Below are 21,703 nucleotides of genomic sequence, written 5' to 3'. Positions count from 1 at the left end.
CAACAAAATATAAAATAAAAAAGAATGGCAGACATTTAGGCCAAAGTGGGCAAAGATAAAATTGTCATTATTTATCTTTGTTATTAGAAAATAAGACTGAATGTGTTATCCACATTCTTCAAAATTTCTTCTTTTGTGTTCAGCACAAGAAAGAAATTAATTAAATTACAGGTTTGGGACAACATGTGAGTGAGCAAATAATGACAGAAATAACATTTTTGGGTGAACTATTCCTTTAATAACAAGCGGCAGCATGTTTAGTTCTGTCACTTTAAGAGCTGCAGGCATCCGTTTGTCTCTCGACTGTTTACATTCATTTTAGACATAACCAACTGTGTTATGTAAACCTTGTGTGTTTTTGACAGTATTAGATTCAAAATTAATCAAACGCGAAAGACAACTTGGTCTAGTAATCAGGTGCTGTTTTAGTGTGCGTTGTGTGCTCTTCATGTGTACGTGCTCAGAAAAAGTGCATGTCAGAACAGCACGTGAATGTTTCACTGGCAAGGCTTTAAAGCAGATGCAAATAATGTACTTTTTGATTGCGCTTAAGTGCAGTGTCCTGTGAGTGTAACTCTACCGCTGAGTTAACATTTGTGCGAAAGACAACTTGGTCTAGTAATCAGGTGCTGTTTTAGTGTGCGTTGTGTGCTCTTCATGTGTACGTGCTCAGAAAAAGTGCATGTCAGAACAGCACGTGAATGTTTCACTGGCAAGACTTTAAAGCAGATGCAAATAATGTACTTTTTGATTGCGCTTAAGTGCAGTGTCCCAACTCTACCGCTGAGTTAACATTTGTTGTGAATGAGCCAGAACTGCAGATGATAGAATAGATACTACATTTCTTCAAAAGCAGATCATAGAGACATTTTAATTCGTCCACAATCAGAAATTGTCATATCGTACACCCCTAACTACCAAGTATAATCAGTCTCACACACACAAACAAGCACAGCGAAATCACTTCACACAATTAAGCGGCTGTGCTATGAACATGCAAAACTGTATTGCATGTGTGCTACAGTGGTAAATTTATTCATCGCACAGACCAGTTTTTGCATAGCACATGCGACATATATGTTACACTGTACAGCCCTGTATATCATTTTGAAATTGCCTATTATTTGTGGAAGCAGAAACACGCTGTTTTCGTGCATGTGTCTTTAAATGCAAATGAGCTGCTGCTCCCCGCCCCTTTTCCAGAATAGGGCTGTGCCTTTACAGCTCGTTCCTCAGATACTCCACTAAAAACATCTGTTTGGTTTTGATTATTGTGTCTATCACTCTGAAATTATGCGTTTTAAACCATATTAGTTTAAACTTCTGATATACGGTTTTCTGAGTGCACAGAACCGAAGCACATGCACAGAAAGTGGCTGTCACACGGCATGTGAGTACTTAACTCAAAAGTTATCTTTCATGTCTTATTGCACTTAAACTGTCAAATACACACAAGTTTGTTAAAAACACACAAGTTGCAAAAATAGTTGGTTATGTCTGTGAAGGTAAACAGCTGGGAAAGAAATTGCATGTTTATATTAGATCTGTGTGGCAGCAGCATAATATACAGTAAATAAATCAATAAATTCACTGCTCTCTTGACTCCTCTGCATGAGGCTGGAACTCTAAATTGTGTTTTGTGCTTGTCGGCGCAGCCAAAGACAGAACAGTTAGCATGCTTTGCACAAACTTTTGCCATGGCGTTAAAACTGGTACAGTGCTGTCGCTTGCGAAAACACAATGGCGGCACCGTGGGTGGAAACATGCAGATTAAAGGGCGGTATTATAATACTTATATTCTTTTTCCACATTTCCTGGGTTGGTAGATGCACCAGGGGTCCAATTATAGCACTTAAACAGACAAAATCAGATTTTCATGATATGTAACTTCTAAAATATTTAGTGGTTGACCAATATGGATTTGTTTTGATGTCTGATGCAAATAAGTGTGGTGGGGTGGCTGATGGCCAATATAATTTAAAGATAACACATGCACAATTTAGGCACTAGTTGGATTCGATGAAAGTTGTGAGATTTGTGGCATTAAATGTTTATCCAAATGTTTAGAATGCATATTTGTATTAGCTTAATGCCGTCACAGTTTTAAAACAGTATTAGCCTGCATTATGCCCTTCAATTATTAGACAGAACTGTAAAACAAACAACTAATAAAGACCGAGAACCTGGAGCACCTGGGAGTCTTCAATGAATAAACAGCTGGCAGTGTGTTCTATGCTTGATGGCCAGTTCCTTATTTCACCTCAGATCATCAACTTTCATTAAAAACAAATGACTTCTAGTTGCTTTATGGCTGCAATTTGCTGTCAGTGTGAACAGCCCTTTAGCGTTACGCCCTCTGTGTTGAGTGGTGGGATTGTTTTTACACCCTGCTTATGAAGCATGCATAGATGCTTGTGATTTCTCTTCTCCGCTGCACATCACAATATCCCAGCACCCCATAATTCTCTAACGTTTGTGAGAAATTGCATTAACGGATACTATTCCACAAAACAGAGCATACATCACACTGGCGTACTCTGTTTTAATGAAAAAACCTATATCACACACATACACACTGCTCAGCCACCCTCCCCCATACACTTACACACTTTCACACGCAGACAGCTGCCATTTTAGCATGCATATTTATACACAGAACTCCCTGGACGATTTAATCCACAACGTATAGAATTACTCACTGTAACTGCGCTTAATAAATGACCTCAACAACACACCGCTTGAAATGACACAAACCTATATGAAAGACACAATCAGCGCACACACTGGTATTACCCCAGCAGCAAGCTTTTTTCACACACGTCACGTATGTAGTATTGCCATAGCAACAGGAGCACACATGTCGTCCGCTTCTCAACAAAAGCTTTTACGTGCCGCTGGGCTGTTTCTGCACTCATTTTTTGCATTTTCCCACCGCCACAGCGGTTAATTGTGCTGATATTTATGCCGATGTTAGGAGACGTCACCATTAATGCTATAATAGCGTTATTATTGTATCTTTCTTCATGTCATTCCAGCTTTCCGCACAATGAATCATCCTCTGAATGCGTCATCTCTTGTGAAAAGCATTTGTAGAGTGCTGGAAGGAACATCCTGTCTCCGTGCGCCCATTCGCTGTTTACACCTCTGACTGATGCAAGTATTGTGTCAGCTCCCCACGCTGCCCATTGCCATGGCAACACTCCGCCTGCATGTTCCCTTTCCCATCTCCCATCTAAACAACATACTTTTTTTTAACATAGGTCCATCCTCATATGCACCCAGAGATGTGCAGCATCATTATCTCTATCAAAACGTGTTTGTGATTTCAAGCAGCATCCTTTCTGCCAGACAGGATAATGAGGTGTATTCGTGGTTGCTTATACGTGACCATTTCAAACAGGATTTAAAAGTACTTCATTTCCTGTCTTAAAACAATATTTCTGGGAGCAAAACTGCAAATGTACCAGCGTCTGTTGGTGAAAGAAAGTAGGGCCCTATAAAATAAATTTTTTCCCAAATTCCATTTTAGACTCTGTTTTAATGGTTAAATGACATTTTATTAATCAAAAAGCATGTCTAATTAATTGAAATCATGAAATGTACACGATTTAACAGCAATTTATTAAAAGTTAAACAAAAATTTTAAGGCCCTATGTTTTTTTCTCAAATTTATTATGATTTAATTATTTTTCTGAATTCCATTTGAATGGTTTCATTAAATTGTAATAATCAAACGTCTCTCTAAATAATAGAGAAATAATTTTTCCCAGAAGTACTGTGTTGGGTATTTACATTGTTCTGGTAAATAAATTCTGGTAAAAAAAAAATAAAAAAATCTGGTAAATATTCCTTAAAGTCCCCCTAAAGTTGAATGCAACTCTACACCCTTGCCTCATTTACTATACGCAGATCTATGAATACGCAAATTAGCCCCACCTCCACTCAGTCACACACCAGCCAGCCATGAGCCAGCGCCTCCTGAACTGTACTGAACTGTAGTAAACGTGATACAATAGCAATGGCAAGTGGAAATATTGGTTTAATTAAGCCATATGTGTTTGAACCAGAAATAAGCTGGTATGCTCAACGTAAGCAAGGAGACTGATGGCTAACTTCGTGAGGTAACATTATCTGTTTGCGCTGGTTCGTACACGGATAATGACTGATAAAACTGTTTTTACTAGCGGACAACTACAGTGGATACTGTAACATTCGTTAAATTTACTTACTTGACGATGTTGTGCCTTGAATGCCTTGAAGACTCAAACGCAGCCAAGTTTGTGATTCCAAATCGTGCCCGCGATCATATGCGTGTGACGTGCGGATGTCAATGCGGGAGAGGTGCGTCTGACTCTAAATAAGTGCTAACAGCACATGACATCGTGAAAATAGGGGGAAATATTAACAGTTAGCGAAACATCTACAGAAAAAATATAATTGTTACCGGATAAACCTGGCTGCCTTCTCACTACTAGACCCTCTGCTTTGCAGCACAGTTAATGATATGCTAAGGATAGGATCCCTTGACGCGATTGGTTATTGAGTTTTGTGATGTGTGACGTTTCTGTGACTGCCTTTGGGAAACTACAGTTTTAAGGAGAAAATACTCAGCAATGGTGTTGATTAATAGATTGGCACATGGTTTGTCTAAAAGCATATTAAAAACACCACATAGACAAATAAACAACATAAAAAAAACTTGATTTACACCACAGGGGGACTTTAAAAATTAAGTTTTAATAATAATTTTATTAGAAGTAGTCGTACTATAAATGTATTTTCTGTCACCGTCTCTTCACGTTAAACCGAACTTTTATTTTGATGGGTTGTTGTGAAGAGTTTTAAGTTTCTCTATTTATATGACATGACGATAGTTTTTCTCAAAAGAAACAGTAAAATGCTCATGAAGTGACTCTCAAAGCAGTTCTAGAGATTATGTTTATATGTGTCACATGTACTCAAATATTGAGGAGGCTAAAGCTGAAAACACTACGGGCACCATGCGCGCTTCAGTATGTGTGTAGTAAACGAAACTGTGCGTCGCCATTCATTCACACAGAGACCCGCAGAACATGCAGGATTCATATTTAATAGTATTTTGCAGCTTAATATTCACAGACACTAGTCCATATCACATTTTGATTTAAGTGTACTGACCTACTTTTGATTTAATCATCCAAAATTTGGCAAATTTGTGACATTCTGCCTTATACAGTAAATTCCATTTTATGACTTAATTCCGCAATTCTGTCCACGTTTTCCACATTGCAACTACAAAGGTATATACATCAATATGATATGATTGTTCAAAATTTTAATAAACTACGTGTGGACAGGCCTTTTTGTTATACATGGTTCAGTAAATTTGGCCTGTCTCACCTTGACACGTGCCCTGGACTCGGGTCGTGAATCTTCAGAGGACAGGATGACATTAACGCAGGAGCTGTGCTCTTCAGAGAGGGACAAATCAGGAACACGTCTGCCCTTTGTGTGCACAAAGACAGAGGAAAAGAGCGACGGAGAGAGGCAAGTGAAGGAAGCAGATGAATGCTAATAGGAGCACTCAGTCATGTGGAGCAGGACGGTAATGGGACTTCATTCATTCTTAATGAACACATTGTTAATTTCACTGATGTACAGTAACGGCCTGAGCTGCACCCTGTATGATGACTAGACTAGATATTGATTTGAATTTGGCACATTAGAGACCATTTTTTATAACATCACATACATCTTCATTTTAAACCTGCTTTTCTGACAACGTAAGAGTTTTGCATGTGGTTTTATTGATTAGCTACTTGTGGTTAAGTTGAGTCTAAACATATTAAACATTTGCTGTTTATTACACAGTATTGCAGTCCACGATTTTGGACCAATAGGATTTTACGTTGGGAGAAGCCGTTTAGCATACTGCTGCAGAAAGAAACAAAAAAACGTTCATTTTTATCAGTTGTTCAATGAAGGTTTGCAAAGTCCAATCATCTTAATAGGAATCCACGCAATCTTGAATTTTACATGAAGGCAAAAGATTTCTCTAAACAAATTTTGCCACTGATTGGTCAAGCTTAATCGCTGCATTTACAAATTTGTCACTAGAAACTTGGTTACACATTTACACTGCAGTCAAGTTGATCAATGTAAACTCTAAATTTGGATTGTTATAGTTTTGTTTATTAATCTTTCATAAGTCATGGCAAATGATCTCAGGCTTGGTTATGTTATCATTCAGGCAGATATTTCTTTTTTTATAAAGTGCTAACCCACAGCTGACATTGGTTATCTAGCTATAGCTGTCAAAAGTAATTGCACAATGGAAGAAAACATTTTATAGTTGTGTTTGTACCGCCAATGTCTCTAGTCCATGTGAAATCTCAGTGTCATCCGATCAGCATCAGCTCGTCAACAAAAACAGATGCTGCACAGACATGTTTTCTGGACCTAATTCAGAACCGCTGTGTCACTTTACGGGCTGCACCCTATAGCACATTGTTACGGATCTGCACAGCACCGAACCGTGGTGAAGAGTGACCGTTATTCAATGGCAGACACACTTCTGCGGCTTATGCCTGTCTAGGACAGCAAATATGAATGAAGCATGTCACATGGACAATCTGAACAAAGATGTCTCTGAAACGTGATTTCTTTGGAGAGCCAGGGAACAGTACGGAATACTTCTGAGCAGCTGTTGGACGGTGAGAGGCTGTTTTTCGGGAACATGGAGACGGGCTAGAGAAGGAGTGCGAGCACCACGCCCAGCCTTGTTCCCAAGCTCCAGCCCGCTGGACGGAGAGCAAGAAAGGGGAAGGAAGCTGTTTTTATCTGGGTCAGAGTTTGGATCTGGAAGCACTTTCCTATTCCCACAGTGCCGAGCACCACCCTGCTTTCACAGTGTCTTCCACCGCAGCGCCATGTGGAAAATCCTGGAACAGCTGAAGGTGGACAGTGTAGGAATGAGATCATGTCTCTCTCGGCAATTTAAATTTCATTGTCCTTATTCACAACATTCGTAATTTGTTTGATGGTGAGCAGCTTTGCATTCCTGGAAGCATGCGTTGCGCTGATAGGACACATTTGGACATGGAATATATTCATTTTATTTAGATGCTTCTCTTTCTGTCATTGAGTAGAAGAGCTTTGGGGAAACCAGCTTCTGTTCTTGGAAGCCACCATGAGAGAAAGGGCCCTGTTTAACCTCCAGGCCAATAAATAAATCATGTGTCCTGCAGTGCTCTCGTTTTAAAATAGAAACTAGAATAAAGGCGTGTGTATGTGTGTCTGAGTAATGCAATGGTTGTTACTAGGGAGAAGAGGACATGACATTTTCGCCAAAAATTAGGCACACTGGCCATGCAACACTGTCTTTTTACGACAAACCACAGCACCTCTCAGTTCCCAAATTGCATGTAATCTCGATCAGATGCAAAGATGTTACTTAATTGGCTCATTTTTGCTAGTTCCACTTCTAAATTACAGATCTGATCTGACATTTGTTATGAGCAACAGTGCAAGACATAATGGATGGGCTGGTGTATTTCACAGCAAAAGCAAACAAAAACATCAGGGATATGACATTACAACCTTGAGCACTTTAACATTTGACCATCAATATGTACATATCTACCTGCCAGTATTGACATTCCCTGATGAACTTCAGTGTGAACCTTATACTGGTACACAGAAATTAGCCAATCAAAACTAATTTCATTTAAATAGAGAACTCTATTTATAGGGAACAGTGCTATCAGAAACTGCTGATTTAATTCTTAAGGTGCAGTCATATTTGCCATTGCTTAGTGAAATTTCACAGCAAAATCCAGTCATTTCAAAAGGAATCCAAGTGATCTGTAATTCCGCGTGAGAGCGATTTTGCTCGTTCAAGTTTGTCATGAGAATTAGATGAATTGACTAACAGAAATCAGCTTATTTTGAATATGTGAGCTGTGATTCATACATTGCTACACTATTGACTATAGACAATTATGCTGATCTGACTGTACCTTAAGGGTCGAGAAGGGGAGAGGGAACATGCTCATGAAGGAAAATTATGGCTTTTTTTGGTGCAAGAAATCTTAACCGACATTATAAATGGCCTAGAAGTAAAATTGTACTCTTTGGTTAAAAATGGCTCTATTGAAGTACCTGTGTTTCTTATCTAAGATGTGTTGTCATTCACCCTAGCCAGCAATCACATGGCAGCAGTGTGGGCTTTTGTTTACACTGTGTGTGTGTGTGTGTATATGTGTGTGTATCAGCAGCGGGGTATTTCCAGGGCTCAGTTCATGTGTTCATCAGGCCTGCTGTGTGATTGTGTAAATAACTGGAGCTCCTGTCAGCCCCCCCCGCTCTCTCTCCACTCCTCATCACCATCAACAATTAATGGAAGTGCAGGGCGGATATCACTCTCACCCTGCCAGACCCTGACACACACACACATCTGCTTGACTGCTGTGCTCCTGCGAAGCGGAAATGTAGGGTTGCCGTGCATGAGGAGGTGTGAGGGCTTTCCTGTGCTTGTTTCAAATCTCTCTGTGACTGGAAACGTTTTAGTGGTGATTGCAAAGCCTTTTGCAATTACTAAGGCATAGGGGTTTGTTTAGACCACTAACCCTACGTATAACACATATCTTGCCCTGCACCGTTTGTGCCACAGACCTCAACACCTCAAATCAGGAAGTTTGCTGAGGAGTGGTTATCACTGTAAGTATTTAGACTTAAGATTAACCTCAGACTTACAATGGAGGGAATTGTTCTTACTATTTGTTCTCATAATGGTCACATTTGCAAAATGTGGGTGAAATTCTGCTGGTCCATTGTTAGTAGCATCGCTCACACAGAGGTCACTATCAAACCAAGCAGCTTTATGCTGGTCAATGTGGTGAATTTGCGTGACCAACTATTGGGGTTTATTATTACCTCCAGTAGTGATAACCCTAGTGAGAAAAAAATGCTAAAATGTATTTGAAATACATTTATTTTGTGCTAAGTATACTACAAATGCATTTACATATTTATGTGCTTAATAAAAATACCCTGCAATTGTACTTTTGCTATACTAAACTGGTATACTTAAAGTCTGCTAAATTGGAACAACTAATTTTGTGCTTAATGCACTGTAATTGTGCGGAAGTAGTGCTGAGATCCAACTAAAGATATACTGAAGTATATTTAATTGTGCTAAAGTGGAATTATTGTAAGCATACTTCAGGTACACTTTAAATATCATACATTTAAAGACTGATATTATACAGAGATCATAGAATTCAATTAAAAACGTATTTTAGGCATAATGTTAAGAAATGTGCATTGTGCAATAAAGAAATGCTCCAAATAAAGTTTAATTATAATTTTATATCAATATGTCTTAAGATATGTCAATAATTATGTTAATGGATTTGAAGTACACTTATGAAATATGTATGAAATAAATGTATTATAAATAAATTGTAGCATAGGTTTTTGTAATTTTGGAAGTTTTATGCTGACGTGTTATGTTTGTTTTGCTTTCTGCAGGATGAGGTGGACAGTTTAAGTCCTGTTTTTAGGGACTATCCACATCTCCATGAAGAAGTGAAAGCGTGGGTGAAAGACCAAAAGGTTCAGGAAATTTTTATGCAAGGTAAGGTAGCCACATTTCATCAGTTATTCTAAATGGGCAGTTGTAACTAAAGGATCATTTGAGCCCACCATTCTACTTTTGGTGTTGAAATGTCAAATTCAAAAATTACCCTTTTTACTTGCTTAAAGTGCTCTCAGGTTATGTCCTATAAGATTAAGTGATGATTCACCTACAAAAAAAATTAACAATGACTATCTGTTTTCATTGTTAGTTGTAGTACTAATGGTCATGTAATAATGGTTATGGCAATAATGGGAAGGAACAATAGAAGAACAATAGAAGTAAAGTTAACAGTGTGATGCTGGCTTGACCTTCAGCCTCCATTTCCTGGTCAGAGTGTTTAAGGAGGGGAGTAGTTTTTCACAAACTGGCTGCCAGCTCACATTCAGTTCTAGATCCTTTCTGGTACGGAATGTCCAGTTCTTAGGATCCAAAACAGAAAAGTCCCTTCCTTTTCACTTGGAAATGTGTGACATTACGGAAGTAATGAGTAATGAAAAAACCAACAACAAAACCTGATGTGGTTTGTAAAAATGGAAGACCGCTCGCTGTACCTGGCTGGTTCAGGCAGAGGGTGTTGTTGTGGTCTTGGCAGAAGTTCTTGTTTACAAAGTCCATAACAAAATTCCAGGCCCACAATTAGTGATAATTGTTGAACTTGGCAGTTGACAAGGGCAGAATGGAAAGTATCTCAAAGCCAAAGGTTTTGGTGGGGAAACAGAGAACAAAAAGTTAAAAAAAAACTGTCTGTGGTTTTATGCAGACGTCGCCCCATGGTTTATGTGCATGTGCAAACATGTGTGAGGGACATGCATTTTGGGTTGTTGTAGGCACAAGGACAGTGAGGGGTTAGCTGCTCTAGCAGGGCGTATGAGCGGTGTGTTCAGGAGTAATTAATGGGAATGACCTGCCCTGCACTAATGAGCTCCAGTCAGTTTGGACACCTGCCAGCGTTCACTGCGGCTAATAGCACATCACAGATACAAGGATTGATGTGTCATTCCCTGAGGTAAAGTTCACCCAGAATGAACAAAAGGAGAGTTTGTAGAATGCTCACATTGTATGCTCACACAGTAGACAGTGACCAAGTGCTGTTGAGCTGTAAAAAGTACTCCATATTACTCCTGCTCTCTATAAATAAATTGAAAATGAATGAAAAACATCATGCAAAGTTTGATATGCCACATTGAAAATAAGGCACTCTGTACATTCGATCTTAGCCTGTTATTAATGCTGTGTGTAGTGTTATTAGATGTGTGTTTTTGAAAGTGTTTCTGGTTCTTGATATCTTCAGGTCCCTATTCGTTGAATGGCTACCGTGTACGAGTTTACAGACAGGACTCAGCCACCCAGTGGTTCACGGGCATCATCACCCACCACGATCTCTTCAGCCGCACTATGGTTGTCATGAATGACCAGGTATCAGACCTGATTTTGTTTTAGTTCTGAAAAATGTTCTGCTTTTTCAAGTCTTACTGCTTTTATGAAGTGGTAACTACATAATAAAAAAGAACACAAATTATTATTTTATTATTATGTTTTATTAAATCATTGTATTGTGAAAATATGATTTTATTAAGCAAATGCATTATTATTATTCGCCAATAAAACATTACTTTAAACAAATCCACAATAAATATTGTAATTGTTTATAATATTGATCATAAAACTGAAAATGAATGTGTTGATTTGTAATAATTTTACTGACTCTGTGTACAGGTACTAGAGCCTCAGAACGTTGACCCCTCCATGGTACAGATGACCTTTCTGGATGATGTGGTCCATTCTTTACTAAAAGGAGAGAACATCGGTATCACGTCACGACGCAGGTCTCGCTCTAGCCAGAACAGTAACACTGCCCACGTGAGTGTAATCTACAAGAGCACACAGATATCTCACATGCCTATATGTGCTTATGTTGATAGATGATCAGCGCACCTGCCTTCCTGGAACAACATTGTGTTCATTGCTATATGCCAACTTGTATTTCTGTTTTGTGCATGTCTGTCCCAGTGTCTGTTTGTGCTTATTACTGGACGTCGTGTCTGTAGCTAGCTTTGAAGTAAAGTTCCTATGTGCTTTTTTACAATCTTTTTTAAGAAACCTAGAGCCTTGTAGAAACACATATCATTGCTCCCTTCATCATTAACAAGACTTCTCTGTTCCACCTTGTTTTTGTTTTTTTTGTTTTTTTTCTTTCTCTGTTTCCCTGTTTTAAACATTAATTGGGGATATGCAAGCAGACCACAGGAGGGAGACCAAGCGGCTCTACAGGAAGCACTCAGGTACCGGGCCGCACCTCCCTCTCTCCATAGATTTAGAGCTGCTGTTATACCACCTGCATATCCCTGCCTATTATAATTATTTAGCATAATTTATTACAAGTACTAATTTTCCAATAAATGCTTTACCCCGGTTACCGTTTCACACGCTGTGCTTGCATGGATTAAATGGATTTGGGGTGTAAAATAGTTCTTTGAGATACAGGGTTGGAAAGCTTTTTTAAGAGCCATAGGAACTCTTCTTTAAGCCTAGCTCTGTGACCAGTTTTTTTACAGACGTGTGTAGTGCAGTCATTGCTGGCAAGGAAGTGTTTTTTTTTATATTGGTGGTTTTAAATTAAAAGTTCTCTTTCACTCTCTATAACCTAAATCCATTACAAGCCCTCTCATGCTTGGGTTTGTGCATGCTTTTGTGTTTTTTTTCAGGGTCATTACACGCGTGCCCAGGCCAATAGCCCCAGACCCGTGATGAATTCCTCTGGCTCCACCCCCAAACAGGCCTCTCAGGCTCAGCAGCAGCAGCAACAATCCCAGCATGTTCAGCAGCAGCTATCTCAGCAACACCAGCAGCAGCAGTCCTCACCAGGTCAACAGCGGGGCTCAAGATCTTCATGTCGGAAAGGCTCCGACAGTAGTGTTCCAGATGATGAGAAGATCAAAGATGAAAAATCGGACAGTGGAGGAAAAGGTAAAGCACTGATCGTTGTTACAGTAATCATGCTACTAATGAGACAATTATAATGTAAATGTAAATATCTTTATGGTGCTTTTGCTTGAAGTATGCATGTGTGTTCTAACAGAGAGTTGGCAGGTAGGTCTGTGTGTCATGAAGAAAACAATGTGGTGAATATAGAAGAGTTTTGTATTACTTGTGCTAAATGTTTTCATAAATAATGCTTGAAGGACTAAAGGTCTGTGACTGAATTGGTTTGATTCAGTCATGTTCGGAAATTGATGGGAAATGAAACGGTAATTGCAGAACCCTACTCTGAGGAATTAAAACATATTGAATCTCTTCAAGATTGATTGGATTTTCCCCTATTATGGCTTCATGTTATATAGAGGCTATTATGTTTGGTGCGGTCTAATGCTGTATATTTAAGTTGACGAAACCTTCTACTGGATAGGTTCAGTGCTAACTTTTTGGCCGGATGGCCGTCTGGTAAAAGATCATTTAGATCCTTCCATCATACTTCCTGCAGTACAGTGTTGGTCAGGGTGTTGGGTCTTTGAGAGATGAGGTGAGTGCAGCCACTGCAGTGAAATGGACATTTTAAGTGTGCATAAATTCTACCAGAGTCCCATCCATCACACTTCTAATGCAGCACTTAAGATTCAATCAGCCTTTAACCTAAGTACAAAATGACATCATCCTGATCCGTGCTTAAATAATCAATTGGATTGAGTTTCCTGTGCACTCAGCTTGCATGTAAATGTTTGCTGGTGGCACGTTTTGTGCCTGTGTTGAAAGTTCTTCCTGACAGAGTTGGCTTCTTTTTCTTTCTAGATTCTTCTAAAAACAAAAGCAAGCAGACAAACAAGAGGAGGAAAGCAGATGAAGAGGACAAGAAGGGCGGTCTCAAGCGGCTCAAAACAGAGACGTCTGACCTCTCTGAGAGCAGCGACTCTGAGAACTCTAATAAGCGGAGCATAGACTCCTCATCGGAGCCCAGTTCAGAGAATGAGCTCAAATGCAAGAGCACTTCAAAAGTTCCAGAGGAGGAGGAGAAGTCCCAGGGATCCAAGCCTGTGGATGAGTTGAGTGTAATCAACAGGCTATCTCCCTGGGATGAGATGCAGGATAAAAGCAGCAAGCCAGTGGCCGTGGAGGTGGCTCAGCTGTCAGAGAGCGAGAGGTCAGGAGAAAGGAGATCTCCGCTGACTCCTCCAGCCTCCTGTACACAAAACCAAGCCTCTGGACCGACAGAGGTACAAAGCTGCATTGTCGAATTGAAAAGCACTGTGAAAACCCTCCCCAAGGACCTTTATGGCACAGGAACACCTCTGATGCACACGCCCAAGTGCGTGATTGATATCACAGAGGATGCCATCACGCAGTCTAGTTCCAGAGAGAACTCTGAGGCCGTATCGGCCCTGCTGGCATCACAGAAGTGTGATGCTTACGTCCCTGAATCCAGACATTTGGTGCAAAACGCCTCCCACTCAGAGTGCAGGAGGCCGGATGGCTCGCAGCAGCAGAATGCTCGCAGCATAGGCGGTAAAATCGAATTCACCCACTCTGAGGTCATAAGGCCGGTGACATCAGTGAGTGAGTTAGCGGCCCTGGGTGAGAGAGGGAAGCTCCAGCAGCAGTACACATCTATGGTTATTAAAAATGCCTTGTTAACCGAGGACATCAAGAAAACCCATAAACTCAGTCCTTCCCCTGAACTGCCCAAACCTAAGTCCAACTCATCCCCTGACATTCTCAAGCCCAAGTGCAGTCCTTCACCTGACATCATTAAGCCAAAAATCCACAGTGTTCATGAATCCTCCAAGCCCAAACCAAATACATCTCCTGAGGTGTCCAAACATAAACCGCGCCACCCTGAAAACCCACCTACAACAGGCCGCTTGCCACTCAAACCCGAACCAGACATACCCCGCTCTAGTTTTAAGCCTGTGCCAGCCCGAGGGGGGCCATCGGAATCAAGAATAAGCCCACTTGTCGACAAAAAGGAACCTTTTTCGGTGTACCGAGACCCTGCGTTGGTGCGTGCTGAATCAGATAGCAACCACATGACTTACCTGCACCCACACCTGCATCCACTACATGGTTCTTCTCACGCTACATGTCTCACGCGCAGCTCGCACCACCCGTCCCACCTCCTCCCTTCATCCTCCATGAGCCACTCTGTGCACCACCCACACCTTCTTACCACCGTACTGCCCACCATTCCACCAGCCTCTCTTCTGGGCAGCCATCCACGGCTGGACTCCCCTGGGCTTGGGCACTTGGCTTTGGCCCACCACCATTCCCACCAGCAGCAGCAGTTCCTCCAGCAGCAGCCACCCCCACCCCTGCTGGCCCAAACACATGGAGGTGCCTCATATAACCAGCTTGGCCTCTACCCCATCATCTGGCAATACCCAAATGGTACCCACTCCTACCCACCTGGATACAAGTGGGTACATCCTGAAAATGCTGTCAATTCAGACTCCAGCCTACGGAGGGTATGTGTGGGTGCCTGTCTGTTTCCTAGCCATGGTTGTTATAATTTATACTGACTGTAATTTGCAGCTGTGTGTGTTGTGAATTGAAATGCACATTGCTCAGTTGAGGTTGTTGTATGAAGATATCTTAGAGGAGAGACAGATACACAGCCCCTCTCTTGCTTCTGTCAGGGATTTTTTGTTTTGAACTTAGCCTGAAACAAACTACCCTACAGTAATAAAGCATAATGTGTGAGCACATGCTTGTATGTGCTGTAACAAGTCTGGAAACATTTCGAGGCTTTTCATGATCACGATAACTTCCTGCATTTCTGTCAACCCAGAATATTGCAAGATAATATAAGATAACTCAACTGGAATCACTTTTTCACATCCTTCATTATAAGCATCTGTGAGTGAGTAGGAAAATATCACAGAATGAGAGACAGTCAATTCTTATGCACAGTTTGTGTGCTATGACTTGTCGAGAGGGAAGTGTGTGTGGCTTTGAGTGCATTATGACCTTCTGCTTGTTTGTTTGTGTGTGTGTGCGATGCAGAACACTTCCAGCCCCTGGCTGCACCAGTCCACCCCTGTAACCTCAGCAGACAGCATGGGGATTTTGAGCCATGTCCCGGGCAGACCAGCCAGTGCAGATCCTCATCGACCCATCAAGACCAGCTCACACTCCAGCCCGCCGCTCTCTAAAACCCCTGGAGAGCTCCACAAAGAGTGAGCAGGCACACACTTGTGTGTCTCTCTGTCTGTCATTAACACGTGGTTAATCCATTCCCACAGTCCTGCAGTGCCTGGAACTGTGGCTAGCTGTTAAATACCATGTGACACGAGGTGGAACAAATGCCATGTGATAGAAACACTGTACGCTCATTCAGTGACTGTGTGCATAATTAAACAATTCTATTATAGCCCGCTGAATGTCTGTACTCATTTGAACCACCTCCAGTGCAGTTACCTAATGTCTGAGAAGGACCATACTGTAGCACTAACCCTTGCACTTGCATATCCAGTTTAGAAGGAAATATATCGATCACACTGGCAGACATTTTTGTGATGCTGACTGATTTGTTTTTATATCATTTCTTTAGAGATCAGGAGATCAATCTGTTTGTGGACCCTATGCGTAGCATGGCCAATGCCCACCTGAAGCAAGAGCCGGACCGCAGCCAGACGCCTACCAACAAGGAGCTGCACCGTTTCTACATGGAGTCCCCCCACAGCAAGCAGCAACTACCACCACGCATGCCTCAGGGGGGGCCAGACCGTACCAGCAAATATAAGGAAGAAAACCACCGCATTCTTAGAGAGAGCATTGAAATGGCCCCCTTCACTGCCAAGATCTATGCCAGAGAGACCGAGCGCAAATCCTACCCCCGAATTTCATCCCAGCCCAGAAGCCATGAGAAAGAGGTAGAGCACTCTGTGGCTGATCTGTACAAGTACAAACACTCTGTATCTCAGTCCCTCCCTCAAACCAACTACTTCACCACTCTGTCAAATAGTGTTGTAAACGAGCCACCACGACTCTTCCAATCCAAGGATCTCAATCCATACTTTGACAAAGCACCCGCAGCGTCTAGCCCTTTGTCCTTGGGCTCGTACAACTCTAGTCACACCAAGTCTTTGTCCAAGCCTCCCCCTCTCATTAAGCACCAGCCAGAGGGAGAGGGACTGGTGGGCAAGATCAGCGAACAGCTCAGTCAACAAGCACCCATACACTCACTCAGTACCTCAGTGGTGACGGTCAGTGAACGCTGCAGCCCGGCTATCTCTCCCTCCAGTCAGCCCAAGGGCATGCCAGCCTTGCGTAGAGCGCCGGTCTTTCACCCGCCCACCCAGCAGGCGCTTGACCGCAAGGAGGGGGCCTACGGTCGCCTTTCCCCACCTACGCTCACCCCCATCCAGCCCGTCAGCTCAGCGGGGAAGGTGTCAGAACAGCAGAAGCCACCCACCCTGCTCCCAGAGCTCAGGGATGAGAAAAGCGGAGCTGAGCTGGGCTCGGCCGATTCCTGCCGGTCTGGCAGGGAAGCAAAGAGCCACGAGAAAGTGGCCTGGCATTCAGAGAATAGCCAAGGGAAGCCACAGGCAGCCATGGCATCTGTTATTGTCCGCCCTTCTACTTGCATAAAATATGACGGCTTTCCAGGTCCCAAGATGGCCCCCAAAGAGCAACTCGGTAGCAGATTGTTTGCTGGCCGCACTCAGGCAGACTGCCTGAAAGTGGCCGAGAGTAGGGAATCTGGGAGAGTCATCCTACCAAACACGAATTTGGAGGATCCCAGTGAACAGTACAACAAAAACCTGATTAGAGCATCACCGGTTGTCATTCCCAGCTCAGTGGCAGTTGTTGCCAATTCTGTGTGCAACACTAGGACTAATGAAGCCATTGCTGCTGCCAGCAGCACGTTTAGCGTGCAGAGCCACAATGGAGCAGATCTATCATTCTCCATCTCTGGCGCTTGTGGTAGTAGCAGACTGGAAAGCTCTGCTTCCAAAAGCCGCCCTCCCACTGTTGTTGAGTCGCAGGAGGGAGGCTCCAGAACCACCTCCCCTAGTGCGCTCCCTCAGGCCAGCTCTGCTGGCCCCACACAGGCCTACTCGAGGAACTTCGTTCACCTGAAGAAGGCCAAAGCAGCTCTGGCTGCGGCTCAGTCTCGTGGCTCCAGTAGCGCCTCAGAGAGTGAAAGCGGTAGCGTCAGATCCTCTCAGGACTCGCCCACCATCGCTCAGGATAATTCCACGCCCAGCAATCCTGCCAGCAAATCCAGCCCGGTGCCCAATGGACAGCCAGCGCAGGTGTGCCAGTCTAACTATCACAAGCTCAAGAAAGCCTGGCTCACGCGACACTCGGAGGAGGACAAAAACACAAACAAATCTGAAAAAGGCGGGAATGCCATTTCTGAGCTAATTAAACCATGCTCCGTCAACCTGATTGCCCCTGCATCTAGTGATGTGGATCTGGGCAAGGACAGCAAAGAACAAGAGGACAAGCTGTCCCAGGAGGACAGAAAGACACGCCGTACCCCCAAGCGCCCATACGAATCGGGCTCGGAGAGCGGTGATGACTCAGACTCTAGCGAGAGCAAGCTTGAACAAAGGACTAAAAGGCAACCCAAGCCCACTTACAAAAAGAAGCAGAACGACATGCAGAAAAGGAAAGGAGACAATGAGAAGGAGGAGGACGAGGTAAAGCCAAATGGTATTTTCCGGAGTGCTAAGGAAAAAACCAAACTCAAGCTGGCCAGTACCAGTAAGTGCACCACAGTCTACATCACAGTTTGAACGTTCATTTACTACACTACAAAGTCTTCAAGCTTGCCCTTTCTCCAAAGGTCTTTTTTATGAATTACTTTTGTTTCGTTATGTACATATGATGACATATGATAAAATGAATATGCTAGTACATGTACCATACCTCCACATACAATCCACTGCCATACATTTTTTACCCTCCAATTAATTCCTAATTAATGAAATCAAGTTCTTATTGAATATTTTGTTTTCATCAGATTAAATAGTCAACATTTCACAAGTAAAATGGGCTGTGAATGGCTATTTCATGTTGACTTGAACTTTGGGGTTATTGGAAGGTTTGCAGTGTGTGAGAAAGAGAGTGAGGTGTGTTTGGTGAACATCTGGACGGCAGCTGTGCAAATGGCTTCTACTAGAATGGTCACATTTATATGGAAAACATCTCCAAGAGCACTTGGGCTTTTATTAGCACTTTCTGATGATTGCTGTGTAGCAACATGGTGCCTCTTTTTAATTACATAGCTTCTAAAGCGGTAGGTCACTGTAACAGTACAGTAGGTCACAACTATCAGGTTTCATAAATGTTATGATTGCTTTGTGGTTACAACGTAAACATTAACTCTTCAAACCCTGCACACTTTTCTCATCGTTCCCACCTAGTGATAGACTGATGCGTCTGGGTCAGGCTAATATTTATTCCTGTCTTTATTATTCAGTTAATGTTTAATAAATGTGGAGTTTTAATGCAGTATGTTTCCTAATGGATGAAGTAATGGAATCTGTGGTGTGTTTATAGATGGCATTCCCCGGTCAGTACTGAAGGACTGGAGGAAGGTAAAGAAGCTAAAGCAGACGGGTGAGTCCTTCCTGCAGGACGACTCATGCTCTGAAATTGGGCCCAACTTACAGAAGTGCAGGGAGTGCCGCTCAATCCGCACCAAGAAAGGAGAGGAGTCTGCCCATTCACCCGTCTTCTGCCGCTTCTACCACTTCCGCCGGTGAGTACAAAACGAGGAACCATGTTTGCATTGCACTCATCAGGCTACATGGTTAGACTGATTATTTGTTGGGTTGGGTATCGTTTGGGTTTTTTTCGATACCGGTGCCAAATCAATGTTTAAAGGAGTGGACACGAAAATCACGGGAGCGAAACACATGTTGCGGGAGCAGGCGGCAATGTGTATTGCACAATATGTGCAAACTGTGTATTTCATGGTCATGGTAAAATAATTGCATCTCTATTTGTTTCACAGTAAGTAAACATTTCCTTGAGCTGTCTTTTGAAGTTAACCTAGTTAACCTGTAGCCATCCCACAATTAATTGTATTCAGAGATTAGTAGAAGTTCTGTCTGTGGGCACAAAGTGAATGTAGAGCAAAGTTTCCAGTGGTCAAGCTTGAGACATAGATTCTAACCATTTTTGACATGTATAAAAATAGTTGCTAGGCACCTTGGTGGTTGTCTTTAATTTTTCTTTCCATTTAAAATTGGCCATCATCAGATGCATCTTGATTGCTTTATGGAACCAGTCTGACATTGTTTCATGGCATGTTCAAGTATTAAGTATGTCTGCTTTTTTCTGCCCTGTCTTGTGTGTACAGTTTTCTCCTCTCTCTTATTATGTTGTTATAGAATTGCTCTTAGGGAAGGAAATAAACTCTAATTGCACACTCTCTTTCTTCCTGATCTCCAGCCTCTCGTACAGTAAAAACGGAGTGATCCGGATTGATGGCTTCTCTGCTCCTGATCAATATGATGAAGAGGCTCTCAGTCTATGGGCCCCAGAGGGTTATGAAGAAAACAACCTGGACCTGGAGACTTCCAAATACATCCTCAGCGACATTGGAGACAAATTCTGTCAACTGGTTATGACTGAGAATACAGCAACTACATGGATAAAGAAAGATGGTGAGCTACACTGCTTGTTTTTTGGTGCATCATACATGATCTCCTAAAACGTTACCAGTGTACCGTTATATTTACAGCAGCCTGTCAGTCTGAAAGGAGAGCGAGAAAGGAAAATGAAAAAAGTGAGTGAGCTCTGTGAATGTCTGTTTCATCCATCTCCTGTTTGCTTTGCTCTGCAGCCAAGATCGCCTGGAAGAGAGCGGTGCGCGGAGTGAGAGAGAGCTGCGACGCATGTGAAGCCACATTGTTTAACATTCACTGGGTCTGCCAGAAATGTGGATTTGTGGTGTGTTTGGACTGTTACAAGGCCAAGGAGAGGAAGAGCTCTAAAGGTCAGTTGTCATTTTCATATTCACCTTTGAACACTGGCTCTGCTTGTACTCTCTTTCTGTTGATATGCGGTAGCCTTAAAAACCGGAAAAATGCCCCAGATATTTAAAATGTGAGGGGAAAAGCTTTTGTTTTATGTATGTATGTATATATGTATATATATATATATATATTAGGGATGCACCGATACCACTTTTTCCAGTACTCGCCCGATACCGATACTTTTATTTTTTTGTACTTGCCAATACCGAGTACCGATACCAATATTTTCATTGCATTTGTAAATTTTTTAAATATTGGGTACAGAAACCAAAAGAGTATGTATAATGTTAGTTGGTTAACTTCATTTATCAAATAGATACAGTCAAGCCAAAATTTATTCAGACACCTTCAACATTTCTCACATTATCCCAGTTTATTCGCTATAGTTTAGAAAATGGTAATAAAATATGACAAGAACTCAGAGTTAAACTGTGTCAGAACAAATTCAGCTTGATAATGTCAGATAACTTTAATAGAAAGGTATGTAATGGAATACAATAAACCAAAAAGTATTCATACAGCTGTCAATATTTACACAATACATATATATGTACATACATACATACATACATATATATATGACATTTTTTAACAATAGTGACCCATAGCTGTCAGATTTTGGTGTTCTTTGTCTCAGATGTGAGTGTTTTGGAATGTGAAGCTATTCTTAAAAAAAAAAGAACTCTCAAAAACACTCAACATGGAAAAAAATCCACATCAAAAACAGCACAATTGAGTTTTGTTTAGTTGTTGTGATATATTGTACATTGTTTATAGCTACTTGTTTACTTGATGTAAATTTATTTTATTAATTAACAGAAATAATTGTTCTAATTGAATTTTTTATAGGAATTATTAAAATCATTAGCATTATTTGACAAAAACACTGTGTATTTTTGTTTAAATAAACAAAAGATAAAAGTAAAATACAAGCAAAAAGTAACAGAAATATCATAAAACAAAAAAGTGCTATTTATTAATAACCTTGGCAGAAATAAGTGTATAGTTTTCTTTTGTGGTTTAGTTTGAATGGGGTGTGAGTGTGTGTGTGTGTGTGTGTGTGTGTGTGAAAGTGCTATTTATTAATAACCTTGGCAGAAAT

At 41.6% G+C, this 21,703-nt stretch overlaps 1 protein-coding gene across 3 annotated transcripts in view; it reads left to right on the top strand.

The window, feature by feature from the left end:
• The window catches only part of LOC107654065 (probable JmjC domain-containing histone demethylation protein 2C), a 155,201-nt gene that overhangs the window by 117,557 nt on the left and 15,941 nt on the right, over positions 1-21,703 (top strand). The window contains exons 5-15 of one of the 3 annotated variants that reach the window (XM_016440993.1): positions 9,511-9,616; positions 10,911-11,035; positions 11,336-11,479; positions 11,860-11,901; positions 12,325-12,586; positions 13,406-15,072; positions 15,611-15,783; positions 16,158-18,319; positions 19,118-19,319; positions 20,015-20,229; positions 20,409-20,561. In XM_016440993.1, the coding sequence (XP_016296479.1) occupies positions 9,511-9,616; positions 10,911-11,035; positions 11,336-11,479; positions 11,860-11,901; positions 12,325-12,586; positions 13,406-15,072; positions 15,611-15,783; positions 16,158-18,319; positions 19,118-19,319; positions 20,015-20,229; positions 20,409-20,561 (5,251 nt within the window). Of the gene's footprint in view, positions 1-9,510; positions 9,617-10,910; positions 11,036-11,335; positions 11,480-11,856; positions 11,902-12,324; positions 12,587-13,405; positions 15,073-15,610; positions 15,784-16,157; positions 18,320-19,117; positions 19,320-20,014; positions 20,230-20,408; positions 20,562-21,703 lie in introns of all 3 variants that reach the window. The other 2 variants (XM_016440992.1, XM_016440994.1) reach the window with 2 other exon arrangements.

The sequence above is a fragment of the Sinocyclocheilus anshuiensis genome, unplaced genomic scaffold, assembly GCF_001515605.1.
Source record: "Sinocyclocheilus anshuiensis isolate Anshui unplaced genomic scaffold, SAMN03320099.WGS_v1.1 scaffold454, whole genome shotgun sequence".
Lineage (NCBI taxonomy): Eukaryota > Metazoa > Chordata > Actinopteri > Cypriniformes > Cyprinidae > Sinocyclocheilus > Sinocyclocheilus anshuiensis.
Note: the sequence above shows the minus strand (reverse complement) of the source record. Positions and strands in the feature narration are given on the sequence as shown.